This window comes from Procambarus clarkii, chromosome 11 (assembly GCF_040958095.1).
Source record: "Procambarus clarkii isolate CNS0578487 chromosome 11, FALCON_Pclarkii_2.0, whole genome shotgun sequence".
NCBI classification, from domain to species: Eukaryota; Metazoa; Arthropoda; class Malacostraca; order Decapoda; family Cambaridae; genus Procambarus; species Procambarus clarkii.
Window position 1 is genome coordinate 40,062,218 of NC_091160.1, and position 13,629 is coordinate 40,075,846.

A 13,629-nucleotide genomic window follows, 5' to 3' on the forward strand; every position below is an offset into this window, starting at 1 on the left:
ATATGCTCCTTTCACCTTCCCCTAATTTTCATTGAAAACATTTTGACTATCTTTTATATATATAGTAGCTCCTTTTTCCCCATGCCCCCCCCCCCCTAGAGACCTTATCCTGGAAAAACAAACAACAAAACAAATTCTTTTTAATTATTTATTGCATCCATATATGAATTTCAACATTACTAAATGGATATGCATAGCTCAAAGTTGCTGCCAAATAACATTTCTCAAAAAATGCAGCAGACCAACATTGACACCCCAAGTCTTAATCTTCATTACAAGCTCCATTAGAAAATATTAAACAAAAAATTAAACCAAAATCATTTACAGCTAAAAACTTGCCTAAAAAAATACAAAAATATGAGGACTTTATGCATCACTAATGAAATTATCATCAGAAAATACTTGTCAATTTTAAATTAGAAACAATTATACCAGACATCTCCTCTATACAATTACATTAATAGCAAAAGTGCAAGACAAAATAAGAGCTGTAAAAAAATCAAGTGACATAATGGCTCCCTTTTGAGCTGTATTTCGGCTGCTCCCTTAGCCTAATGCACTGATGTTGATAACCACCAGTAATCACCGGGCACTGCATTACTCTAGACTGAGGAAAACAAGGACAGTACCATTGTAATTTCTTGTCCCAGATATAAATGGGCCAGGGAGCTTGATAGAGAGCATACTTCAATCCAGCAGAAGGTAAAATGTTTGCTATAACACAAACACTTCACATCACCCACAATTCTCTCCAAGTGAATCTTGGAAATTCAAAAATTGTAAAAGCTTCATCTAAAGATACAAAAATAAGAGAACCATCACCAACTACCTCAATTGCCTCCCAAGGCAAGTACAAGCACACAACAAAGCATTACCCACTTTATGCTGCACTTTATAAATCTTAGATATAGCAGAACTTGTAGGACGCAAATGGGTAGCCACCAAGGTAGCGTTCAGAAAGGGGTGTTTCATGTCAATAAATGCTTTATTACTGAGCAAGTTCCTCCTCCATTGCACTAATACATTGTGTGTTGGGGAAGCCTGGGGCAAGACAAAGGATGATGTTATATTGATAGCAGTCACCCCCGACATGATGCAATGGTGACGAAAATGTGGGAAATGTTTGGGATTAGGTGTAGGACTGACTCGGTTTAACCACCCATCTAACCCAAAACTAGATTTGTGATAATTTAGTTTTAAAACAAGAAAATAAACTGCAGAACTTTAGGACAAGCCAGAATAACAGTAAGTCAAGGTAATACTGATGAGCTGCCACAGGAAAAAGTATGGTGCAGCCCATACAAATACAAGCTAAGCCTAAATAATGATTGCCCCACAATGGATCAGACCCAATACATTCTTAACAAAATAGAATGGTAGAGGTTCCAGCCTAATAAATTGCTGAATACAAGCATGCAATCCACCAACACAAGAATTTGAAGCTATGGTAAGACGGCATGCCCCTTTAAAGGTGACATCCTCCATAGATGGAGACTCAAAAATGAGAAGTCAGTCCAGGATGATTTTCAAAGACCAGGAAGATTCCAGTGGCAAATGTTAAAAATGGAACAAGCATGTTAAAAAAAAAAACAGCGTTGAATGTAACGAAGCGCCATTTTCTGGGCGAGACCCAGAGGCTTCCCGGAGATATACCGGGCTGATGTGTATATATTACACACACACAGTGTGTGTGTAATACCAGTATATACACATCAGCCCAGTGTGGCTCTGGGAAGCTGAAGGGGCTCTCCACAGAAAAAATGTTTTAGCTTAGAAGCCAAGGAGAAATCTAATCTAAAACATTAAAGAGGAGGATCTAAGAGTGCTAACTTATAAGGTGTTGTTCACCAGACAATGAGGGCAAAGACATCAAAACATCTTCCAAAAGGAAAGATAACTACAAAACACTGCAAAGCCCTCTAGGCCACCTTATACTGGTGACTAGACTATCAATAGAGAATACCTGGTTGATACCTGGTTGATGGGGTTCTGGGAATTCTTCTACTCCCCAAGCCCGGCCCGGGGCCAGACTTGACTTGTGGATGCCCACAAATGAAATATCAAGATATGACAATACAGCAGATTAAATTTCTCCAGATGTGTAAATCAAAGGATAGCAGCAAACTATCCACTTGCCTCCTTGGGTCTAGAGTAACTTGGAAATAGGCCAGGGAAGCTGCCGACAAGAGCTTGCTCAGAAAAGCTTCTCACAACATAATCTCAACCAAAACAAAACTCTAGCTCATAGAGACTCTCGGCTCAATTTGGTGAGGATATTCAAAATGTTCTATGCATAGTTAAATATATAAGCTGACAAAATCATGGCATACATTAGTTTGAATTAAAAATAGTGCAAGATATTTAATAACAAATAGTTCACAACATTCTTAATATAAAATTATCCTTAACTGTTTAGAAGTAGCAAACATGATTATACATGTCACTAAAAAAAGGTTCTGGAAATGTTCTGTGAAGAGCACATAAATTTTAGCCAAAGGAGAAAGTGTGAGTAAGCAACATTTTACTCATCTCAGTGTGGTCCCTCGGTCACACTAGCCATCCCAAGAATTGCTACATCATACCTTAACACCATTTCATAGTTTCTACAGCCCAAATGTAGCCCATTTGGACACGAATCCAGAATATTTACAAATTTTCCAGTTACATATTTAAATGGCCTTATAGTAAGCCTAATATTTATTGGAAGGAGAACCTAATACAGAACGTAATGATTCAAGGAACAAAAATGATTGCAAAATAATACAAAAATATTAAATCTTTATACTGTACTGAATTTTTAGTGAAACAAAACAAAAATTTTGTCTTTGTTCATCAGCACTGTAGTTGTAATTTATTTCATTGCCAAATCTGCTTGGAAGCCCATGTGTATCGAACTTATCTAGAAGCTCATGCGCACCTGGCCTGTTTTCAAGCCCATATACACATTGACCTATCTGGTACCTCATGTTCAGTTGGATTGCCTGGGAGTCATGTATACCTGACGCGTGGAAGCCCATATGCCCATGGCTTACCTGGAATCTCATGTGCACCTGGCCTGCCTGGAAGCCCATGTACACCTGGCCTGTCAGGAAGCCCATGTACACCTGGCCTGCCTGGAACCCCATGTACACCTGGCTTTCCTGGAAGCCCATGTACACCTGGCTTTCCTGGAAGCCCATGTGTACCTGGCCTGTCTGATTATGCCTCTACCTGCTCATCTGCTTCCTGGCATGACCTGCCTGGAAATATATAATTATCAAAAGAAAATCATTAAACCCAAAAAGCTATATAGCACTGCATTACAGAACATTCAAGTGTTCCTATGAAACATTATGATGCCAATACAAATGCAAAAAGGTGCAAGATGAGTGATGTCAAACTAATCACATTCACTGAGGATTTTAGCGTGGGACAGACAGCTCGAAGGAACACTGTAGAAAGCCATATTTTTTTAAAATCTGCACATTCTGCAAGGTGTGTGACTATTAGTGGAACAGGGCAGTTGTGAAAGCAGCAGGTCTCTGTTCCATTAAAGTGTCCGCAAGTTCATGTGGGGCCAATACATAACCTAGCCAGACATTTATTACGTCCTGTTTTGGTAAGAGGAGGAAAGTCATGGGGATAGGAGACTTTTCAGGCTCACCTGGAAGCCCACGTACACTTTGTCTACTAGTAGTCTCAACAACCCATTTTCATTTTATATACTAAATACTCCTTTGAATGGGTACATACCTAGTATGAGTGCTTAATTTTTGTGATTTACTGATCGACTAATTAAATAACCAAGCACAGTATGTGGCACCATATGACTGAAATTATTGATAGTGATTTGATCATTCAAGCTGACACATTAATGTCAACTGTGGCCTAGGCCTATGTAGTATGTAGGTAGTTGTAGTATGACATTCAGTAGAATGTATGATCCATTTTCAGCAATAGCTAAAAAAAAAAATGCTAAAATAATTAACCGTAATAACCAATTAAATTTTTTCACTTAACTCGAGTTGAAAATGAAGACAATTTATTTGTTTAGTTTTGATGTTCAGTAGATGTGCTGCTTTAAGTTGGGAATACAGTGCGACCGAGACAACGACACAGTAACCAATACTAAAACTGTGTCGCTATGGTTCTATTTCAGGCAAAAGAAAAGTTAGGTGATGATGTGTGATATTTTTACAATGGTTTGTTCTCCTGCAAATAATGCACAACACTTAAAATGCCACTGTGGGAAGGTGAAAACAAATCAAACACCTGTATTTTAGCCAAGGTATTTACCCAACACAATTAGACCGTAGCATGTACTACCCTCAGTACTTGAATCATGTACTATCCTTGAACCGTATACTACCCTCAGTACTTGAATCATGTACTACCCTCGGTACTTAAACCATGTACTACCCTCCGTACTTGAACCCTGTACTACCCTCAGTACTTGAACCATGACATCTACAATACTAGTCCGGGTACTTGAACTATGCCATGTACCACCAAAGATACAACCATAAAGTACAGGACAAGAAAAAATTATTAATGGGTAACTTCCAACCCCAATCATAAGAAAGATATCCTTCAAGCAAACTATACATAGACATCTAATAGTTATTAATCTTTTCCACAGACTTTTCATAACAACGTGTGTTTTAAAGAATTGGGTGTAATCAAATACATAATAGATTTATATTACTCATATACAGGCATGTTCTTAATCATTTGTATATACCCACATATCCACACCACAACACATCATATCCATTCAGTACTTGCAAACAAACTAAAAAGTTTTACCTAATGTTTTCTGCATTTTGACTGTCAACTCGTCTCTTAACTAATCCATCCTATTCCATTGGACAATGGAATTGTCCAATCCATACAAAATGAAATGTATTAGTAAAAATTAAAGAACGGTAATATTGATACTTCATGTATCAGCTGTGACAGGTTATTTGGGTTCTTGGATTCAAACGTTTCTGGTTAGGAAAAAAAAAAGTTGAATTTTTTTATGGGGGTGGCAAATTAAGAGAACAAGAAGCTTTGTCATCTAATTTATACTCTTTATTATATCTCTCCTATCTATATGCAGTGAAGTTACTGTAGTATCTACTATGAAGGTACTGTACTGTTGAAATTCGGAATTATATTTTATAGTCATACTCGCACGTCACTTCTCATTCAATACACACACACACACATTTTAAATCACATTTTTTCTTTGAAGCAACTGTTCAATTCTTTTTTTTTTAATTGTCTCATATGATGAATAATACTTTGCAACTATGAAACATATTGTCACAAATCCTATTTTTTGGTTACACTTTATTTCAGTACTGTATTACTTCCTTGCTTTTGCTGCCATCTTACTTCACTTTCCACTTTTATGTTTCCTTAAATATCCAACCAAATGAGAACGATGCACCCTCCTGACTTACATTCTGTGACTGTGTGAGACAGTGGCTCCACACCCACCAATGGCTCCACACCCAACAAAGGGTCAACATACACACACTTCCAGTCTCTGTACTTGGAGTCCACACATTGTACTCTTATTGGGGGACTGCCCTAGAAACACAAACCGTAACTGTCTCTATTTTCCGCTTGTTACAACTTGTAATAAAGTTGTTACATCTTGGCTTAACATGTTTGTGACGTATTAGAATGTTGTTACAACTTGCTATATTGGTTGTTATAACTGATTAGGAGGTGTTAAAACTTGTTCGAACGTTGTACCAACGTCGTAGTTTCGGTGTGTGTTTGGTGGGTGTAACCTAAAAAAAACCATGATTAACAATTACAATGTTTACTCTACTCTTCACCACTACAGTATTTACGGTTCACCAAATCAATATTATCATAATTTGTACTAAAATCCCTTCAAATTTTATATATACTGTACCAGCTTTGACCCATCCATGTATACAATAACGCCTGTAGATGTCTTTATAAATACTTTACATACTGCAGCATTTACAATTTTTATAGATTCTTTTGGTAATGGTTTGTGCATTCTTGTATGGATAATCCAAGATATTTTTTATTCCATTCCTTTAAGCTGCTTTTCACTTACCTAAATTTTAATTAATACAGTATCAAGAAACTTTCTTAAATTTGTCAAATGAAGATCTGATCTTTCAAGTAATGAAAATCTAAACATTTTCCTTTTGCTAGGTATTTCTGACATAATTTGCCCATTTATGAACTAAATATCTGACAAATTGACTTAAAAGCTTAACAATAAAAATGCCCATAAGAGAAAACTAGCGACTACATTTGTGAAGCACAGTGTGCACTGCACACCTGACAAGAACTGACCACACTAGTAACGGTCTGAGTAAGTTGCAGGATCATCTTTGAGTGTTTTAAATCAATACAAAAATATAGAGGGATGGTGGGAGGAGGTATGCAGTGGAGGATGTAAAATGCTTAATGTCACTACAAGGGAGCCCTGAGAATGCCTCCATAATGTGACTGACCAGCTGAAGACTGCACAGTAAACAATGTTCACTGCACACTTTAGTAGATACGACGTATCATAGTAGATACGACAAAATATATACTGTATAGATTACTGTTTACTCTTCCCTAGTGCACTCGTCTCACTCCTTTTTCCAGTTCTTGGTGTTCAACTTTCTAACCAACCAAGTTACATCAAGGCAATATATTGCAACCATAAATATCTCCAGTACTATAGTATTTTAGGAACAGGCTCTTTCAGCTCTCTTCCTCTCCAGATAAATCTTTTCATCATCAAAGCTTAGAGCACTCTCTATGTCCACTGAGTTCTTCCATCAAAATTCACAACACTCTTTAAGTGTACCTTCCATTTCTCATTATTATAAACTCACATATCATAACCAATCAGATGTACATCTGTTAATCTCGGCTGCATATTTTCTTTAATCACAACATTGAAAAACCCATCGAAGAACATCTATAATTCTATCATACTTCTCAATTCTCAATCATTTTTAAGAATGACTAATGCCAATCAAATATACAAAACATCAAAACAAATTTTGCTATTCTGGTTAACTGCAATATGAACATAAATAAGCTAGAGCATTCTCTTCCAGGGTTATACTGTACATTAAACTCCAACAATTCTAAGCAAGCCAACAGTTTACTTATATGTACATCTTGTTATGCTGAGGAGAATACGAGTTTGTATGAGTACGGAGATGAAGCTTGTTCATATGTAGGCAAAATATTATGCATACAGTAAATAATCAGTTAAACATTATCTTATTTAGAATCATTTAACTAACTCCCCAGCCCTGCCTTTCCTCCACCTCAAAACATGCAACCCATCAACTTACATAATGTAATGAGGTAATACGTGATGAGGATAATTCTATATATACTATAAAAAGCAGTCTCTTGCCCCAGCACTTCTGACAGCCAACCTTTCAATTCATTCTGGCTTCCATATTTTTCTCATCTTACACACCTAGACTTACTAGAGAAAGTAAAAAAATACACATGTGAAATTATAAACTAATGAGAATCTAGGTAAATGAATGAAATGTTAAAGTCAAGGTGTGAATTATTCACTGCCATCCCCCTCCTCCCTCTCTCGCTGTATGTCTCCAACATCACTCGTCTCTGGCTTGTTATCAGGATAAACATTGTATTTGTCACTTCTTCCCGACACCCGCTGGACTGGGTACTTCACAGCATTTTTCTTCATTTTGTCTTTGACAGCTGCAGGTAGGTCAATGTGGCACTGTTCAGCGAGGTCCACTAAGTAGATCAACACGTCACTCAATTCCTCTCCAACTCGCACTTTCTCTTGCGCCGTGAAATCTGGCAGGCCTCTCGTTACCTAAATATCAGAGCATAAGATGACTACAATGTACCTTATAAAGCACAATTTTTATCTTCTAAATTATTATTATCTGTAGTCTTGAAGTTGACAATAATACTTAAGTTACATGATGAGCACCTTTCTGAGCAAATCTGCTGCTCCCTAAATTAAGACTAACTGTGTATAAAAGACCAGGTAATGTAGATAGGCAGGATGACATATTGTCGCAACCGCAACCATAAGAAACCTTTCAAACAGTTCCTGAAGGGTCATTAAGGTCCTTGGGAATCACTGAAGCATAATCGACACAACCCTGAATGACCGGCATCGATTCAAACGTAAAACTCAAAGTCTTACAGAACCTACACCCTTTGTTTGAATACTTACACCGACTGCCACCAGCAAGCAGCATCATACACTCCTCCATCCAAAAATGATATGTAAATTTGTTACAGAAACATTATGCACAATGGTGTAGATTCACAAGCTTGATAATATATATTTTTTTCAACTCTTCTGTAAAATTTGTTTCTCCTAGTTATTGACTCGTGTTCTTTAAACAAAGTACAGCTTGTAGCGAGTAAACCTATACTCGCCCCATTATCTCATCATTTTAATGGCATAACTAATTACACAAGCTATAATCCTATCCCTATTTACAGGTAACGGTTTTTCCACCCTCCTATCTTACTGTGAGGTGTAGTAACCGTATATAAGCCAGCGATTTGAGAATAGCAAACAAGTACAATCTCCAGTCAAGAATGTAGTGCTCGGCGTGGGCAGTTCTAATCGACCCAAGACGCTACAGCATTGACACAGAGCAGACAGCAGACTACGACCGCATCCAGCTACAACGCTCTCGCTTCCCGAGTTCAGACACTCGCAATTCCCAATCGAGCTGCCACGCTCTCCTGCATAGAGCTCCACGACTCCGGCCTCACTCAGCTCTCTGCTCTGCTCCAGGCTTCGTCTCAATGTCTACGACACTGCTGTATCCAGGACTACTAAATAAATATGAAATTCACTAAACACTGTGTATCTAATCAACCCAACAACGTAACATAACTGAACGTTACAAGCTTATTACAGGCTACTTGCAGGTGACAGCCAGTGTGTACATGTATTTATTTACATTTTTATGGGCCATGATACTACAGAAATATACTCTGAATAATGGCTTTTTGGTTGTATTTTCTCTAAAAGTAAATTACGCTTATTAATATAGCAACTTTTCTGTATTTTGATGACATTCTATGGTTTAGAAACACAGTCAGCCTGGTATTGAATAGGTAGGGGCATTTTGTTTCTATTATAGAATAGGTCATATGAATATTTTATTAAGAAACTGTAATAGCAGGTATGAAATTACCATGAATTTTTATTAAACAATAATAAAACTAGAAAACAAATATTTGTTTTTGAGCCCTAACTCTATATTTGACAGGAACTTGGTATCACACATAAAAGAGGTAAGGGAATGCTGTTGAATATCACAGTACAGTATATGGCCATGTTCTTCAATATATAGTGCAGTTATTTTTCTTCTAGGATAAAAAAATCACAGCCAAAGTGTGAGTAGCAATATACATTGCAGTATACACAACATGCAAAAGAATCATAACTTCCCTCCTGTTAGTGGTAGAGTACTATATAAATGGAATTTAGTCCACCATAAATACTAGTAGCAACACATTTAAACAGTTCAATGTTTATGTAAAGCACTGATAAATCACAAGAGTTCCAGTGCCAGGCCACGACTTAGACCTCATAAAATCAATAATAACTCTCTAACTCCTTACTCAAATATCACAAATTATTGTACAGTATAAGATTAATTTCCTTATATTTATAATAAAATTTCAGATTGCTAGAATAAGAAAATAGAGAGCACTTATAAAGCGTAAAAGCATAAGGCATGAAGCGCGTCTTACCTCACCCCGCCACTGGAAGAGCTCAGACAGCTCCCCGACTTCCCCTACAAGCGCCAGCAGAACATTACGTGGAGGATGGAACTGTGACCAATTACGCTCCTCACAAAACTTATGTTGGTCAGAACGAATGTCTTCCAAGCTGAGATCAGATGAGAATCTAGAGAAAAATATATTGCATGAAAAAAGGAAATATTTTACACAATAAAGCATTCACAAGTGAAATTAACTCGGAATGAACAAATGAACATTACATGACAAAATTTAGAAAAAATTATAAACATATGCAGCATCATTCAGCACCTTATTCCCCATACACATTATGGTGTTCATTTTTAGAGTTACTGTACCAGAATTCCTAGTTAAAAATCACTGAAAATGTTGCAGTTGAAGTGAGAAATTTGTTAAAAAGAAAGAAATTGGTACTTGAAGAGCATCATTTCCTTCAGTGTTTGTCTACATCTGTGCTGGAAACATACACATTATACAGAATTGTTCTACTGCACTATGAATCTCTGAAGGTTCACCTGAACTCATTATCCAGGCTGTTGGAGGCCGTTCCATTTACTGCACTGTGCGTCATACTTGGTGTGAGAGTGAGGCTTCTACAATGAATAGCAATCTGAAATTAAACAAAATATCCGTAAGTGTTTGCAATACTGCAACAACACAAAATGTTAATTTAACATTGTACAAAGAGCCCCACAAACAATTTTCCGCAAAAGTCCCAACAAATGGATAGAGATTCATCGACAGGTTCATTGGCACAGGTTTCCATTATTAAAAACGTTAGGGGGACTGTAAGAATATGACAGTACAGTGTATTGAATATTACAGCATTTTAAAGCTTCAGTATTCATGAACTCATAAATTGTACAAGGTACTGTACATCCACTGCACAGCAATGACAGAACACGCTCTGAAATGAACAGATGTAAAAACCCACACAAAATATTTGTACATGTAATGTACACTTAAATGTAAATTTGTAATTCTCATCAAAACAACAAGTTACACTGTACCACATCCCTCACCATTGCTAAAACCACAAACAAAAGCTTTTCAGTTTATGATGTGTCACGAGCAAAGACCAAAGCATAATTGAGGTTCTAATGATGTTCTCTCTGAATATTAGATTAAGCTCAATTCCTTTTACACCATTAACAAATACTCTATTAAGCATGTGTACATACTGGTACACCCATCAATATACTCCCACAAACAATCACACAAAGTACACCATATATATGAACCACAACATCAGGTATAAGTACAGTGGAACCCCCCATTATCTGAACCTCTATTTTCTGGATTTAAGATTTATCAAAATATAAATATTTGGGGGGAGAGGGGGTAACACCTCTATCTGTGAAGTGTCAGCGGGATTTGGCATAGGAAGACCCTTATCTTAAATAATGTCAAAATTTCTTTGGTTTCCCACATATAGTATATATAAGTATTAGTGTATTAAAAAATTTTGCTTCTCATTTTTTTATTTGATAATCTGGATTTTCAGTCAATCAACCATCTGAAGGTACCTACTGGTACTATTACGGGGCAGTGAGGTTTAGCTCTTTATGTCCTGATTACTAGCCTTCTTGTGTTATAATTCAACTACTGTATGCTAGCATTTTAATTCTTTATTGATTCTGATATTGATAAAGTTTTGGACAGAAGTGATTTCCACAACTTCCATACACTTCAACTCATTTGCATGTCCAGTTTCCATTTATGTTCTCTCGTTCTACTTCCTCTCACTTTAAAGAGGTTGTCCGTGTTCACCTTGTCAATTCCCCTCAGTATCTTGTACAGTATATTACAATCATATTCCCCTCAGTATCTTGTACAGTATATTACAATCATATTCCCCTCAGTATCTTGTATATTGCAATCATGTCCCCACCATTTCTTTTCTCATTCATGATTGTGAAATCTAGTTCCCTTTACCTTTTCTCATAGTTATGGCACTAGTCTTGTTGCAAACCTTTATACTTTTACAATTTTGGTTTTATGCTTCACAAGGTGTGGATTCCAGGCCAGTGCTGCATATTCCAATATTGTGAAAATATTCAGGATCACACTGCATAAAAATAGCAAGCTGGTAAGCACAAGCAGAAGAAAGAGGTTTGACATGATCGCTACTGCACGTACACAATAAAATTGATTAGAAGGAATGTTAACAGTTTTGGCAATGAAGTATTCGATATGGTCTCCTTCAGGTGTGAGGGACACACATGAGACACTAGCACCAGAGGTGTGAGGGACACACACACGAGGCACTAGCACCAGAGGTGTGAGGGACACACACCAGCACCAGAGGTGTGAGGGACACACACACCAGCACCAGAGGTGTGAGGGACACACACGAGGCACCAGCACCAGAAGTGTGAGGGACACACACACCAGCACCAGAGGTGTGAGGGACACACACGAGGCACCAGCACCAGAGGTGTGAGGGACACACACGAGGCACCAGCACCAGAGGTGTGAGGGACACACACGAGGCACCAGCACCAGAGGTGTGAGGGACACACACGAGGCACCAGCACCAGAGGTGTGAGTGAAGGAAGCACACGAGAGGCCCGACACACTACCCCGCGGAGAGCAGAAAGCTCCCTGTAGGGCCGCCTGCCAACACCCTCAATAATCAACAGTACATCATATACATGAGGTAACAGTGGAGCAGGTTGTTGCCCCGGGAGGTGTGTGAGGCACCCCAGGCACCCCAGGCACTCCAGGCACCCCAGGCAGCAGCAGGAGCAGCACCCAAGACTCACCCCAGAGTGGCGCTGTGGACCTCTTGTGTTGACATCAGCTGATCCTCTACCCGCTCCACTGGGATTTTAAGTCTCCGCTTGAGCGCTATCCTCTCCCTAACTGATTTTAATTGTTCTGTATAAATTATATTACCTGATATTGCCCGTGGAATTTCATTATTAATTTTCACTTTGCGTCACACGTGTCATACTGTATACATAATTAAGGGGCTTGATGGGTCACATTATAAAATTCCATTTTTGTTAGGGATATGCAGCCTGTCTACATTTCACAAAGTTTATTTATCTAAATTTACTTGAGGGTCACTATCTCTCTAGTGGCCTCGACGAGGACAGGTAGCCGGCGGCTCGTCGAAGGTCCTCCTATTTGCCCTGGTGATTTTTTCAAACTGGATTTTCAACTTCAGCAGTTTATTTGGTGTTATACGGCTTCGGCGGGTTAGCGGTTCCATGGGTTAGTTAACCTTAGTTGGTTTAGTTAATTTATTAGGCACCTCATACCCATCCTGCAAGCAGTAATGGAAAGGGTTACAAAGGTACACAATGGGCTCAGGGGAATCACAAAATTCATTTAGCTAAGCAAGTTACAGTCTTGATGAGCTAGTTACAAAATTCAGTGCACATCGTCACATCGAAAATGGGCTGGGGGGGTAGAAATAGCCTAAGCTACTCTATCCCTTTGAGATGTATTTATTGCTTATCTCAATAAACATACTTGACAATGGGCTCGAGACCAACCACAAGTTCAGTCTCTAAATTAGGCAACTGACATGTGTAGAGCTAGTGTCACAATTCATATGTTTATCCTGCACACCAATTATAATCTTGTGGGTGAAAAAGTATCTCCTGTTTTCTGTCCTGCATTGTGGCTTATTGAGCTTGAAACAGTTGATCTTCGTTTGCTATATCTGACCGTTTGAAGAAGTTGTCTGGATCAACCATCCAGACATCCGGGATGGAACATCCTCCAAGTTCTTCAGTATTTTAAAAGTTTCTACGAGATCCGCCCTGTAATGTATGGTTTACAGTGTTGTTACCCTTGTGGCCCTTAACCGTTCCTGGTATGGGAGTTGACAATTAATTCTGGAATGATTTGAGCGCCTATTGCTGAACTTGCTGTGCAAGT

At 38.2% G+C, this 13,629-nt stretch overlaps 1 protein-coding gene across 3 annotated transcripts; it reads right to left on the bottom strand.

The window, feature by feature from the left end:
• Positions 1 to 134: 134 nt before the first annotated feature.
• LOC138363454 (dCTP pyrophosphatase 1-like) lies at positions 135 to 12,646 on the bottom strand. 3 transcript variants are annotated; one of them, XR_011228084.1, is made up of 5 exons: positions 12,504 to 12,646; positions 10,254 to 10,348; positions 9,730 to 9,886; positions 4,414 to 7,816; positions 135 to 4,326 (listed from the first exon to the last, which is right to left on the bottom strand). XR_011228084.1 is itself a non-coding variant. In XM_069322671.1 (4 exons), exons 2-4 carry the CDS (start codon positions 10,307 to 10,309, stop codon positions 7,538 to 7,540), a joined length of 492 nt encoding a protein of 163 aa, XP_069178772.1. In that variant the 5' UTR covers positions 10,310 to 10,348; positions 12,504 to 12,646; the 3' UTR covers positions 135 to 7,537. The 3 variants fall into 3 exon arrangements, 2 of the variants coding, with proteins under 2 accessions (XP_069178772.1, XP_069178773.1); XM_069322671.1 differs by having other exon boundaries at positions 135 to 7,816; XM_069322672.1 differs by lacking the exon at positions 12,504 to 12,646 and adding an exon at positions 12,393 to 12,415 and having other exon boundaries at positions 135 to 7,816.
• Between the last annotated feature and the right edge of the window lie 983 nt (positions 12,647 to 13,629).

Excerpts from the sequence above, each read along its gene's own strand:
- LOC138363454 (XM_069322671.1), bottom strand. The coding sequence starts at position 10,309 with ATGACGCACAGTGCAGTAAATGGAACGGCCTCCAACAGCCTGGATAAT. Across the intron at positions 9,887-10,253 it reads AGCCTGGATAATGAGTTCAG|ATTCTCATCTGATCTCAGCT; the intron begins GTGAACCTTCAG and ends ATTTTTCTCTAG. Across the intron at positions 7,817-9,729 it reads TCTTCCAGTGGCGGGGTGAG|GTAACGAGAGGCCTGCCAGA; the intron begins GTAAGACGCGCT and ends TCTGATATTTAG.